We start from the raw sequence: 13,306 nt of genomic DNA, 5'->3' as shown, positions 1-13,306 counted from the left end.
CCCAAACTCCAGCATTCACAATATATTCCCACAGGCTGCAGGGTGCCTTCCCTGGAGCTGCAAGATTGAAGATCGAATCTGTTGCATGTGACATCAGCCAGACATGGAGGCCACTCTGCACTGGCTGAGGCTTGACCTTAACGTAGAAAAAACTTGATCTTGGAAGTGCAATGGTTCTGCACAGTTGTGCACGCTCTCATGTGAGACAGACAGAGGCTTACCACTAATTCCTTTTGTGGCATGTCAAACTAGAAACCTGTTTGTACGACCTTTAAAATGCCAGTCCCTGCAAACAACAGCCAAGGATTTTGCAGCACGTGCTGGGATCATCATTATACACCTCAACATACTCTTAACACTCTTTCACAGCCAGATTGTATGTCCTGATATCAGCCCCGGAATTCTCTTTGAATCTTTCAAATAGAAATCTTACTTTCATTGCTCAGCTTTCTGTTGTGTTTCGTTCCTGCATCCTGGCAGTGGAGGACCCACGGCAGTTTGAGGCCAGTTATTCCTCTTTGCCCAGCCATCTGATGGCAGCTTGGAGGAAAAGGATGACGACTCTGTGCACACTCACAAAATTCTCATCTGAGATGTGAAATGAGAGTGTTTGTTTAGCTTCTGGTAAAGGTTGATCAAAGAAAACACAACAGAAAGAAGTGGAAAGATATTTCTTTTCCAGCATTTAGGATACACCTGAAAGATCTGCAAAGTATTCTGGTCTTGTTCTCTCCTGAAAAGTAACTGTGATAAAGCTCTGATATGCAAAGTTCACAGAGCTAGCCTAGCCCCACCAGAGGAAGGTGCAGAAGAGGCTCACATGGTAGCTTTTGCTCTTGTGGAGCACAGCACAGTAGTGATCACTCCTGATCAATAGCGAATGGTAGGAAATGAAGGTAGGAGCCTTGGCCCTGCATCCCAGGGATGGACAGGACTGACTATAAGGTATCACAGAGACACAGCTGCAGCCACTTCTAACTGGAGCTTCTGCCAATAATTAAGATTTACCACAATCAGACAAGGAGCAGCTTCATTGCCAGATAAGAGGCCAAGTGAATAGATAAACCACATAAATCCCTCCTGAAACAGAGAGCTGGAAGGTCTCCAGTGAGAATGACTTGTGAAGAAGGGTAAAGAGCGAAATGGGAAGAAAGATGCTTCACTGGGACAGAGAGGGGTCACTGTAGCAAGAAGAGGTTTGTTTATTCAGGGCTTACATCTCAGGATGTGTTGCTTCTTGAGCCAGGGGCCCAGCACGCTGCTGAGCTCCAGTTGGAACAAGCATCGTGAGATTTCCTTCTAGGGATGTAAAAAATGGGCCAAGGCGAGTGTGAGCCCACCCACTCCCTGCGCAAGCTGTGCTCAGCCTGCCTTGATGCTTTCATAGATCACGAGGAGAAGGAGCAGGCTCAGATTATGGGTAGCAGTCTCTCCTGATTTTTGCTGCCCAGTTCCTCATGCTGTTATTCAGGTATTTTTCCACCCTCTTGCCTTTCAGACTGCTCCTTTGGGGGAGTTTGTGTTTTAAATCTACCCTGCTAACTTAGCTCTCCCTTCCCAGTCTGAACAATGTTCCCCTTTCAATATGATCCTGATGCCACTGATGTACTCACATGGACACAGATAAACGAATCAGTTCAGGTTATGTTGGCAGGAGGGTGCAAACTGGGATTCATCTAAATGAGAGACACAGAAAGATGGCTTTGAATGAAACTACAAACTACATATTAGAGGGGTTTTTCCATCAGTAACTTAGGTCAAATCATAATTAAAAACTATCCTCGAGCCTTTTTTTAGTTCATTTAAAGAGGAGTTCCTTATGAGCTGCCCATCTAATCTTAACTGAACTTACAAAATGTGAGAGCCAAAATAACTGGTACCTGTAGGAAGAGGTTGAAACTGAAAATTCAGTTACGTATTTCCTGCTATTGAACAAGACAAAAAGAGTGGCAGATTTGCCCAGGTGAACCTAAACTTGTCCATTCTGCACTATTCTCTGCTTTAAGGCTAAGACTCACACCCAGAGACCCATTCTGTCTTTCTTTATGTTATCTTCCTTGAACAATAAATGAACTTAGGGGTTGAAAAGGACAGTGTTCTCTCAGGACACTTACCTTTAGAACAAGTAATGCAACGATACTCCCAACTGAAGGAAAGATTTTATTACTTCATTTCATGCAGGCACATTACTGTTATGTTTTGCATCATTATTGAATATTATTGTGGCCTTTAAAAAGGTAGGACTGGTCTGACACACAGGTGTGTTTGGTTGGTAATGAGATGCATTCGTGATGCATTTTCCAGAACATAAGTTCATGTCCTTTCCACATATACGGGGACTGTACCTTAGATCATGCACCATGTGAATATTCAGTGGCTTTTTGCCTCCAGCTGGCCTCAATGGTCAAATAAAAGATGGGGCAGGGAGAAGAGATTAGCTCTTGCCTGTGGAAATGGTCACCCCAAATTGGTGGGACGGTATGGGAGGTGCTAGTACTGTCATCACTTCCCCCTTGCTTGGTCTGCGAGTAGGACATCTCCAGTTCATCAGACCCCATCTCTGCAGGGGATCTTTTCAGGAGAGAGGCTGCAGCACCTCACCGTTGGGGCAGGAGACGTTCACTCGCCTCCCACCCCCGAGGAGCCCTGCAAGGAAGCACCTTCCTGCTACAGCTTAATGCACGGTTCCCAAAATGCTGCCTTCTGAGTCAGAAACAGGTACTTGAGAAGTCTGAGAACAGCTCTTTTCAGCCAAGCTGATTGCGAATGACTTCAGTTATGCTGAAAACAGGCACCTCTATCAGATTAAGGTTGTATTGCTCCCCAGGCAAGCTGAGAGAGTTACCCCAGTACACAAGGTATAAGCTTTCCCATGTAGACAAGGCCTACGACCGGCTGGCTCCTCAAATCCTGCAGCTACCTTACTGAAAAACGAGAAGGGTGGGTGTCGTGTCTGGGAAGGCTTTGCGCAGAAAGCGTGGCCTTTGCCTTCGGAGGGCTGAGCCAGGCAGGCAAGAGGGAGTCTGTGAGAGGCTCCGTTCCCTCCTGAAACGCAGTACCTTGGTGAGGGCTGATGCTTTAATTTAAAAGGAAACCACAGCACTGCTTCCCAGTGTTTCTTGATGGCCTCTGGGCAGAGTGTGATGATGTTTTATTTTGACTTATGTAGTTTCCTCCCCCCAGATGCCTCCCCCATCCCTTCCTTAGCTGAGCAGGTCCTACAGGTGTAGAGCTTTGCCTCTGCCATGCAGTGACGAAACCCCACTCGCCAGCCACCCCTGTGGCTGCTGCTGTTTGAAGCAGGATTTCTGGAGATCTGCGCCACAGTATTTGTGGGGCTTTTGGGGATGCCTAATGGAAACGTCTTCCAAATCACTCGGCTGCTGCTAACGTGCTCCCTGTGATGGCTCGCTGGTTCTCCCAGGGTTCATAGCCCACAGTCGGCTGCATCTTAGGCAGGAGCCAACAGATCACAGAGTGAAATACCAATGCCACAGACCAGAAAAGCCTTTACCCCTTTTCCAGCAGGCATGCAAAAATATGATTTTTTCTGTCATATCAGCCCTCTGAACAGGAGGACACATAAGGATGCAATTTCCTCAGGCTCTGGCCAGAGTGGTTAAAGTGAAGTCCTCCCCTCCATGCTGCAGACTTCCCCTGCCACCCCTCCATCCCCTCCTGCTACGGCAGTGCAAGTGCTTGTCAGGCTGTGCTGTGAACTCCATTGCTGAAATGATCTGGGTTAAAAATAACCTTGTAAAGAGTTAAGGGAAGTATATTTAGCCCAGATCATTTCAGTGATCCACAGCCCCACAAACTCACACTGGCGCAAGGGAGGGGGGAAGGGGGAAAGGAAAGGTCAAGGGAGAATGAGCAGTTGGAAATATAAACTGTCTTTCTGCCAAAACCTGGACCTTATGAAACTGCAGCCCAAAAGCACTGACCCTCTCTTGTTTTTATCATCTAGCATACTGACAACTGCCTTCTTGTGGCTCAGTGTTGAAAGCTGGGTGCTGAGGATCGCTGTTTCGGGATCCAGTTTCTGTGAGCAAGACACTAGCCCTGAGCCTTGGATGCCTTATTTTGTCTGCCTCTGACACACTGCATTTGTCATTATTTTTGCTATATTTGCTTTTGCTGAGCTAGACTGTATGTGCAGCAATGAAAAACCCCATCAGAGTAATAGGGAAGCTTTGCAGAGCTTGTGCGAGCACAGGTTATGGGAAGGCGGCCACCACGATGGACTGGTGTGAGAACCGGCAGCAGGGAATCTTTCCTGCAAAGCTCTTTAGAAGCAAAGGAGGGATGTGGAGCCAGGGACTGGCCTCAAAACCACGTCTAGAGCAGCCGCGTGAGAACAGGGGTGGAAAGTGTACAGGACCAGTACCAACAGTCGTGTAACCGTCACTGATTTCACAGCCACTGAATACTCCAGCCTTGCAAGGTGCTGTGAAGGGTTTGCAACTCGGATAAGAGGTGTTCTGTCTGCTGAAGTATCCTAACTGCAAAAGCAAAGAAGTGAGAGGATTCATAGCAGGGGGATGGAGAGTAGGGCAGTACAAATCTCTGCTGCTTATCAGCTAGTATTTAAGTGCTGCTTAAGCCAAAACACTCCACTGTATGGCAGCAATAGACCTTTGTTGTTTTCATCAGCCAAACCAGGTGCACAAATCCAAACCTGAGCTTTTTCTTCAGTATCTTCTTCTGACCCCCAGTGGTACCCTTTCAGATTAGCATTTCCCGTAGTGCATTATGGACAGTGACAAAACTGGTGGGATACCAGTCCCTGTGAGACGGAGTCATGATAGCTTTCAATTGCAAGTGGGTGGATCATGACCAAAACCTGCTAGCTGAGGGCTGTCAGAACCAGTTTTGCACCAGTCCCAGAAGGACATTCAAATTAATCCCCAAAGCCACCTCTGGCTTTCCAGTTTTCCCCAGGCATCTTTGCAATTTTGATTTCATAAGAAACTCATTATCTGCAGTGACACTCCCCACCTGTAGCTCAAATCCGTGATCTTCAAGAAAAACTCTTCGTGAGTACCCAAACGGGATGCACAGAGGAACTCTTCAGTCTCTTCACCTCTTTTCTGTGGGCCTCTAACACGCACCTTCTTTCACCTGGTGCCCACAGTGGGTCCACTGGCTCTAGCAGGAGAATTGGCAAATGTCATTGAGCAAGGTAATGACATTGCTGTCCTGAGGGGTCCCCTCTGTGAGACATTATTATTCCCGTATCAGGTAGCCCTACAAGCCTTAACACCTTCCGGCACATTAAATCACCAGTGAAGTTGGACTGTGCTGGCCAGAGCTGACTGTGCCACAGCATCCAGGCATCTCAGGTCAAAGAGCTGCCTTGAAATGATACAGCAGGAATGGCGTGGGACATTTCTGTGGAGACCTAGAGGTGTTTCCACCAGGCAGCCTGTGAGAGAAGCAGGGATCTCTGCTAAAAACAGTGTCCTCCCTTCAGGCAGTCTGCAGAACTGGGGATCGGTGGGCAGTTTTGCTCTCACAACAGAGGCAAGGACTCTGAAGCAAAAAGGAGAGGCTTTGATGGGAAGCTTGAATTGACATGACGTACCTAACCCACGAATAAAGGCAGAACCTCCTTCTCTAGTGCTCACAAAGGGGCCAGGTTCAGTTTTAAAAACAGATGAAGAAACATGGAGTTGAAAAACATCTTCAAATTTACTCAATATTATAAATTTCTTTGGAAGAGGAAACTGAAACCCCTTACAGAGAACTTGCTAGTTGCATTTCCTCTTTTGCAGACAGTGCCATGCTTACATTGATGGTATAATTCAATTCCTGTTTTGCTGCTCTGTCTGACGTTTTTCATGATACAGAATGCTTAGACACCTGTTTTTATGGGACAATAAAAGACCTCAGAGTAGCAGTCACCAAATTACTGATGGAGTAAGTCTTTTACCTTAGCTCTCTAGTTTAACCCATGCAGGCTGAGTGGGCTTCTCTTCTGAAAAGGAAAAGAATCAGCAGTTGGCTGTAAAGAACCCAAAATCTGAGTAATTTCACCTTTTTTGTCAAAAAAAGAGCAGAGCTGCCCCTCCTGATAATTCGGAAAAATGGTGGGCTATGTCACCAAGATGGGAAAAGTGACCAGGAATGGGAGAGGTTGCATGAATATCGTGGGGCAGAAGAAAGCCAGCTCTGAGCTCTGGGGTGAGAGGAGCAGATGCGTGTCTTAGTGGTGGGAGAGGCTGAGGGCTGGTACATGCTCTGGGGTGAGAGTGAGAAAGTGAGGCTCCCCACCTTCCTCCCAGTGGGAGGGAGACGGCCAGTCCAGCCCCTGGAAGTCAGGGGGAAGGCATTCTCCTTGCAGTGAAGGGAACTTTTTGCACCTGAGTGCTCTGGTACAGCACACTCCCATGACTAGAAGACATAGAGACTGGCACACCAGCTGGGAAAAAAGAAGAAAAGAAGCTGTAGAAAAAGCTGGATACAGGATGGCAATGTAATTGCCAGAAAGGATCTGAGAAAGGACTTTTCCTGTTGCAAAACACGTAGTGTAATCAGAGAGTCTGCAGCTGGCAGTTTCGGGAGGACACAGCCCGTGGGCTACTTGTGCTAATCTTAGAATGGCATGTTCACTGCTTCCTGCGCCCCGGCCGGCGAGCTTCGTGCCGGCGAGGGCCGTGCTGCAATCAATGCCTGCTACCAGCAAAACAAGAAACGTGTGGAATCATTCCAGCCTCACAGCTTTGATCACATCCAGAGAAAGGGAGCTGTGTTTTCAGACTGTAACTCAAAAAAAAAAAAGAGGAAAGAGAAAACACAACAACCCCAAAGCAAGAGGTCAAAGAGGCTAAGAGGAAGTGCAATGTCTTTGCTGGGTAAAGGCGAAGGGCTGTGAAAGAAGCTCTTGGAGAAAAAGGGACTATGAGGGAGGCAACCCTTCCACCACGGACACCGAGCACCTGCAGCTCCTCAGCCTCAACTGAGTCCCCAGTTCAGGTGTTCGTTCTGCCATGCCCAGTTATCCTGAGAGCCTCTCACAGAATCACAGAATCAACCAGGTTGGAAGAGACCTTGGGGATCATCGAGTCCAACCGTTGCCCTGACACCACCCTGGCAACTAGACCATGGCACTAAGTGCCATGTCCAGTCTTTTCTTAAACACCTCCAGAGATGGTGACTCCACCACCTCCCTGGGCAGCCCCTTCCAATGGCTAATAACCCTTTCTGAGAAGAAATTCTTCCTAATGTCCAACCTGAACCTTCCCTGGCCAAGCTTGAGGCTGTGTCCTCTTGTCCTATCGCGAGTTGCCTGGGAGAAGAGGCCAACTCCCACTTCACTACAACCTCCCTTCAGGGAGTTGTAGACTGCACTAAGGTCACCTCTGAGCCTCCTCTTCTCCAGGCTAAACAACCCCAGCTCCCAATCCATCCTGCCTTCCTCAGGTTCATTCTTTGCTCCCTGCTCTTTCCAGCCTGCCCTCCCTTCACAGCAGGGAGCCAGCCTGCAGCTGGGAACTGCTCTCTCTCCCCACTTAGCCCAGCCTCCATTTTTCCTGTGCAGCAGGTTGCCCTGCTGATCTGCTTACCTCACTGTTTTTTCCGTTCCCCTTATCTGCCAGTTCCCCTGCCTGTAATTACTCTAATGAAGGCTGAAAAGATGGGGGGAAGGTACCAGAGGTTCACTGAGAAGAGACATCTTGATATGGCTTTTGTGGCTAGATGCAGGAAAGCTGGTCTGAAGTGTACAGGAAGTTTAACAGGGGAGATGTAGTCAGGATCCTGGAAACAAGGAAGGGCAGATATCTACTGAGGCTTGTGGGCCTGGGAGAAGGATGATAGCATTTATTGGGAGCTACAGCTCTCTGAGAAAGGGAAAGGCCCTTTTCCACAGTGCAAATGGGCCTTTGCCATGCTGCTCTATACCAGGTATTTCAGACTAGAGATTGCTCCAAACTGTGGTATGAGTTGCGCTGATCCTTAGTGTAATCTCAATTTGCTTTTAATCTAGAAACTAGGAGTCTAAAGAAATTCCTTCTTTAATACAATTTCATTTCCACAGCTGTTTCTCCAGCCCCTGTAGCATGGTGACTCAAAGGAAATGGTCCATACATGGGCCGGATTGGTGTTTTGAGGGCCTTTCACCTCCAGCGATGCTGAAGGAGTTGTTGTGTTACTGAGAGAGCAGGTCCCTCCCAGGCAGAGCAGTGTAAAGGGAGAAGGAAGGGCACTGCTGGAGCCTTTGGAGAAACAGAAATTTATTCCTCTTGCAACGGCCTTTGGGAAAACTTTCTGACAGAGAAACAGAAGGGTATTGAGGGAGAAGGGTGACAAGTGTGGTGCCGGTCATGTGCTCATGGCGGTGGTACAGGGAGCAGAGGTATGAGGTTCCTTGCTGATGGTTCATGGCCTGGTTTGTTGTTTTGAGGTCTCCACCTCTAACAAAACAAGGATTGTTGGTTAGTTGTTCTCAGTTCCTCTGGTTTGGTTTTCCCCAGCATCAGATATTAGAGAAGAAGAACAAAGGTTTCCTTTCATCAACTTTCAAGGCTTTCTACTCATACTGCTTGATACACATATAGCAAGGAAAGCAAGGTAAATGTGTGATGACACCAGGGCTGTGTGCCGTGGGAAGAGCCGCACCATCCAGTCTCCAACAAGCCTCCTGCTTCTCAGCCTGTTGTCAGCCCAGGGGAGGGGAAGCTTCTCTCAGCTCTGGTATTTCCTCCCTCCCCTCCACCCCAGTATTTCACTGCCAAAAAAGCAGAACAGCATAGGGACATCCCCAAGCAGATGCTGACTTTCTGTGAGGGCAGGGAATGGCTTCTTGCAGCAGAACCACTGGAAAAGGAAGGGCACCAGTGACCATGGCAGTAAAAAAGGGATGGAAGCACTGGGAAGGTGTATGGGAATGTCCTTTACTGCCTTGCTCCATCTGCTCACTGCGAGGAAAAGATGGGGAACAGACACTTGGCTTGAAATACTTCGCTTCCAGTGAAAAACACTGAGTGTAGGCTCTTCAGCTAGAGCTGAAAGGCTCTGCATGAATTACTGTTTTTCTGGGATATTTGAAAATGCTGCTAGGTCCTGTCTTCCCAAATCTCTTGCTCTCAGACTGGATGATTGATGCCAGATGTGAGAAACTCTGCTTTAAGTCCTTGCTTACTCTTGAACTTTATAACACATACGCAGGCTTCTCTCTAGCCTGCTTGCTTTTCCCAGCCTTTGCTCATAACTCGTTGTTTCCAATTTGTCAGAACAGGCCAGCAGAAACCAACTCAGAGGTGGAGAAGTCGGCATCACCCTCAGTGGCTCAGCTAGCAGGAAAATTCAAAGAGCAAGCAGCCAATATCACTGGAAAAGAGGTAAGGAGCTCCACAGCCACCAGCAGGTAACTGAGTGGGAAATGAGGCACTCGCCTCTGCCTGTAGAAGTCAGAGCATCAGTGATCTGAGCATGAATCCGCCTTGATTTTGAATCTTTGCAAAGGGTTTGTCTCCTAGTGCAATGAAAGCTATGACAGTATCTTCCATGCATTGCTGACTTGTGGACAAGTATTTTGGTAGAGCCCTCCATGAGGACAACCAGACACTGTAACTGAGGCTGCAGAGCCAGGTAGTGTACACCTGTATCCCTAACAGCAGCAGACAGCAATGCATGGACTATCTGGGCTGGCTTTTGTGGGCAAAGGGCAACAATGAATAATGAAATAGCTAATATTGAGCCATGGAAAAAGAAAGCAAACCACAGATTACACAGCGTAGAAACCAGTGGCAGGTCACCAGCACCTTGTTCACAAAAGGAGAAGGTTTCCTTCAGGTACTGTCTTCTGTACAGGTCTAAGAAAGCAAGCTGTCTCTTTTCTTGCCCTCGTTACCTCTTCCCAATGACGTTTCAGACTCTGTGCCTATCTACCTCTGTCATGCTGAAACTTTATTTTATTGAAAGCCCACTATGCTGAGCATTGCCTCACAAGCTGTCTTTCACCAGGTAAGCAAAACACGAGAATACCTCTCCTAGGAAGAAAGGAAAGTCAGAGTGTTTATGGATGGAGGCTAACATTTTAGGAGTGCCCTCTGTATCATGATGCACTTTTTTAGAAGCATAAATGTTTACTGGTGGTCCTCTTCAGTCAGTGGGTGCCTTTTAAAACCGAACTGCTTCCTTCTGCTGCTCAGCTGATTTCAGCATGTCCCAGGCAGGGCCTAAGGGGATCCTCCCTGTCACCCCAGGCAACTAGTGATAGGACAAGAGGACACAGCCTCAAGCTTTGCCAGGGGAGGTTCAGGTTGGACATTAGGAAGAATTTCTTCTCAGAAAGGGTCATTAGACATTGGAATGGGCTGCCCAGGGAGGTGGTGGAGTCACCATCTCTGGAGGTGTTTAAGAAAAGCCTGGACATGGCACTTAGTGCCATGGTCTAGTTGCCAGGGTGGTGTCAGGGCAACGGTTGGACTCGATGATCCCAGAGGTCTCTTCCAACCTGGTTGGTTGGTTGATTGATTCTGTGATAACCCCTCCTGTCTTTGGCTGGATGCAATGGTGACCTTTGTCCTGCAGGGCTGGCATGCCGCTGTCTATCAGAGGTTAGCACTCTCACGGCTGGGCCTGAGGGTGGGAATAGCCAGTCTCTTCCCAAGCACTTTTTTTCCCCTCTAGTCACAAGTGCACCACTCCATCCATCCCATTACTGTCATTTCCTCTTTTAAAAGTAGGGGATTTAATTGCACTAAGTCCCTCGCCCTTAAGAAGACAGCAAGTTCCCAGACCTCTCTTGTGTTATCTGCAGACCTCTGCTGCTCCCAAGCCAAGGCAGTGTAGAGGGGCCTCATGGGGGGAAACTCATTTTCTTCAGAGACAGAGGACAAAGTTTCCTGTCTTTTCTCTCCAACCCATCTGTCACTTCCCCATCAGCTTTCTCAGGTTGACTTCAGATTAATGACTGAGTGGATAGTCTTTAACCCTTGCTTGATCCATGCCAGCAAAGGGGAACCTATCAACCAGGGAACCTCTGATACACTCGCTGTGGCAGAGCACAGCATTACATGGCTGCAAAATGGTGGGGTTTCAATAAGACATGATATTATTACTTCCTAGCATGATGTAAGGGGAAGGGCAGGGCTGCCCTTGGCTGCTTAGAGACACAGCATTGCCATGGCTGGGTGCAGCACCACCAGAAGTTAAGTGACATCAAGTCTACAGGTCCTCCAAGACAGCCAACTCTACAGAAGGCAAAGACACCATAATCCAACTTTTCACACGCTGCCTGTTAGAAGGTAACAAAATTATCTAAATATTATTTTGTGGATATTATCCAAGATCCACAATATTATCCAAGCATTTTGTCTGTTAACACGCAAAAAGCGTGTTAACAGCTTGGCAGGAGACTACAAACCTGGCATAAAAATAGAGACAACTTGTCATCAAGACCAGAGCAATAGTTATGAAGGAGCAACTCCATATGTGCTGTGCTATGTGTCTCTTCCTTCCCAGTGAGCACTCTGTGCTTCTGAGAGCGCGCAGACGCTTAGAAGGAATCGGTATTCCTGCTGTTAAGTTGCCTTGTTCCTTCTGTCCTGGAGAATCTGTTTCTTAGTGAAATTAAATGTTGCAGCTGAGGCCTTGTCTCGGCGAGCTGCTATTCTTCATTAGAGTGAAAAGAATGGGGCTGTAGGGCATGCTGAAAAAGTTAGAATTCCCCTTTTTGCTCCTAAAATATATCAGATGCAAAATAGGAAAATCATGAACCAGGTAGGCAGCTGAAACTCATTACAAGGAAATCCTGGTAATAAGACAGGAAAGAGAACAATAACAAGCTATTCCAGTGGTGGTGGTGTTTCCAGCAGGATGCTTTGAAGATGGAGAATGGATTGAGAGCAGCCCTGAGGAGAAGGACTTGGGGGTGATGGTTGACGAGAAGCTCAACATGAGCCGGCAATGTGCGCTTGCAGCCCAGAAGGCCAACAGTATCCTGGGCTGCATCAAAAGCAGCGTGGCCAGCAGGGCGAGGGAGGTGATTCTGCCCCTATACTCTGCTCTTGTGAGACCCCACCTGGAGTACTGTGTCCAGCTCTGGGGCCCCCAACATAAGAAGGAGATGGACTTGTTGGAGCGAGTCCAGAGGAGGGCCACAAAAATGATGATCAGAGGGCTGGAGCACCTCTCCTGTGAAGAGAGGCTGAGAGAGTTGGGGTTGTTATGCATGGAGAAGAGAAGGTTCCGGGAGACCTTCTAGCAGCCTTCCAGTACCTGAATGGGGCCTACAGGAAAGCGGGAGAGGGACTTTTTACAAGGGCATGGAGTGACAGGATGAGGCGGAATGGTTTTAAACTGAAAGAGGGGAGATTTAGATTAGATATTAGGAAGAAATTCTTTACTGTGAGGGTAGTGAGACACTGGAACAGGTTGCCCAGAGAAGCTGTGGCTGCCCCCTCCCTGGCAGTGTTTAAGGCCAGGTTGGATGGGGCTTTGAGCAACCTGGTCTAGTGGAAGGTGTCCCTGCCCGTGGCAGGGGGGTTGGAACTAAATGATCTTTAAGGTCCCTTCCAACCCAAACCATTCTATGATTCTATGATGGTTCTATGAAGATGAAGCTTCTGGGAAGGCTTCTCCATCCTCCACAGCTTATAAGAGTGTCCTTTGCACAGTCTGAAGTTTCATGTTTCATGCTGTGGAAAGAGATATAGACTACATTTCCAACACTAGGATTGGGCTCAAGATGCTGTAAGCACACCTAGCATGCTGGCCAGGTGCCCGTATGCTAACATCTTGTGCTGCCTTTGGATGTTTCCTTTAGGCAAGCTGAGCCCTGCCATCCAAGCAGGTCACTTTCAGAGCATGCCCTTGGTGCTTGAATTTCACTTCTTTTCTTAAAAAATCTGATTTCCCTGCTGCTGAGTTGGTTGTTTTCTTCTCTTAGGTACCACCACATAAGCCAACTCGGAGGAAACCACCATGCTCCCTTCCATTGTATTCCCACAAAACTGAGACAAGTGACAATGACGAGCAAGTGAGTATCAATTTAATAGATGGACAAGGTCTCTCCTCTCTGTGACTTGTTCTGTCCTGGGACACGAGCTTGGAGGCAGCAGAGAGGGCAGGCTGTGCAGCAAAAGACATCAATCATGCAGCATCAAACCTTCCCCAGTTCACACAAACGTACTGACTGAGAACTAGCTCCACGCTGTTTCCCACTCCTATAGCACGGATACACATCCCATTTCTGCTGCTTTTGTTTTCACCGTTAGAGCACTGATGGATCCACCCAGTTACCACATTTCAAGCATTTTAAAGCAGGAACTGCTGGCATTTATTAGATTTGAACAGTGCT

General features: G+C 47.8%; 1 protein-coding gene across 2 annotated transcripts in view; it reads left to right on the top strand.

Moving 5' to 3' along the window:
• The window catches only part of RCSD1 (RCSD domain containing 1), a 38,300-nt gene that overhangs the window by 17,003 nt on the left and 7,991 nt on the right, over positions 1-13,306 (top strand). For both annotated transcript variants that reach the window (XM_068395434.1, XM_068395433.1), the window contains exons 2-3: positions 9,234-9,341; positions 12,896-12,985. In XM_068395434.1, the coding sequence (XP_068251535.1) occupies positions 9,234-9,341; positions 12,896-12,985 (198 nt within the window). The remainder of the gene's footprint in view (positions 1-9,233; positions 9,342-12,895; positions 12,986-13,306) is intronic.

Source organism: Nyctibius grandis, chromosome 2 (genome assembly GCF_013368605.1).
Source record: "Nyctibius grandis isolate bNycGra1 chromosome 2, bNycGra1.pri, whole genome shotgun sequence".
Taxonomy (NCBI): domain Eukaryota; kingdom Metazoa; phylum Chordata; class Aves; order Nyctibiiformes; family Nyctibiidae; genus Nyctibius; species Nyctibius grandis.
Note: the sequence above shows the minus strand (reverse complement) of the source record. Positions and strands in the feature narration are given on the sequence as shown.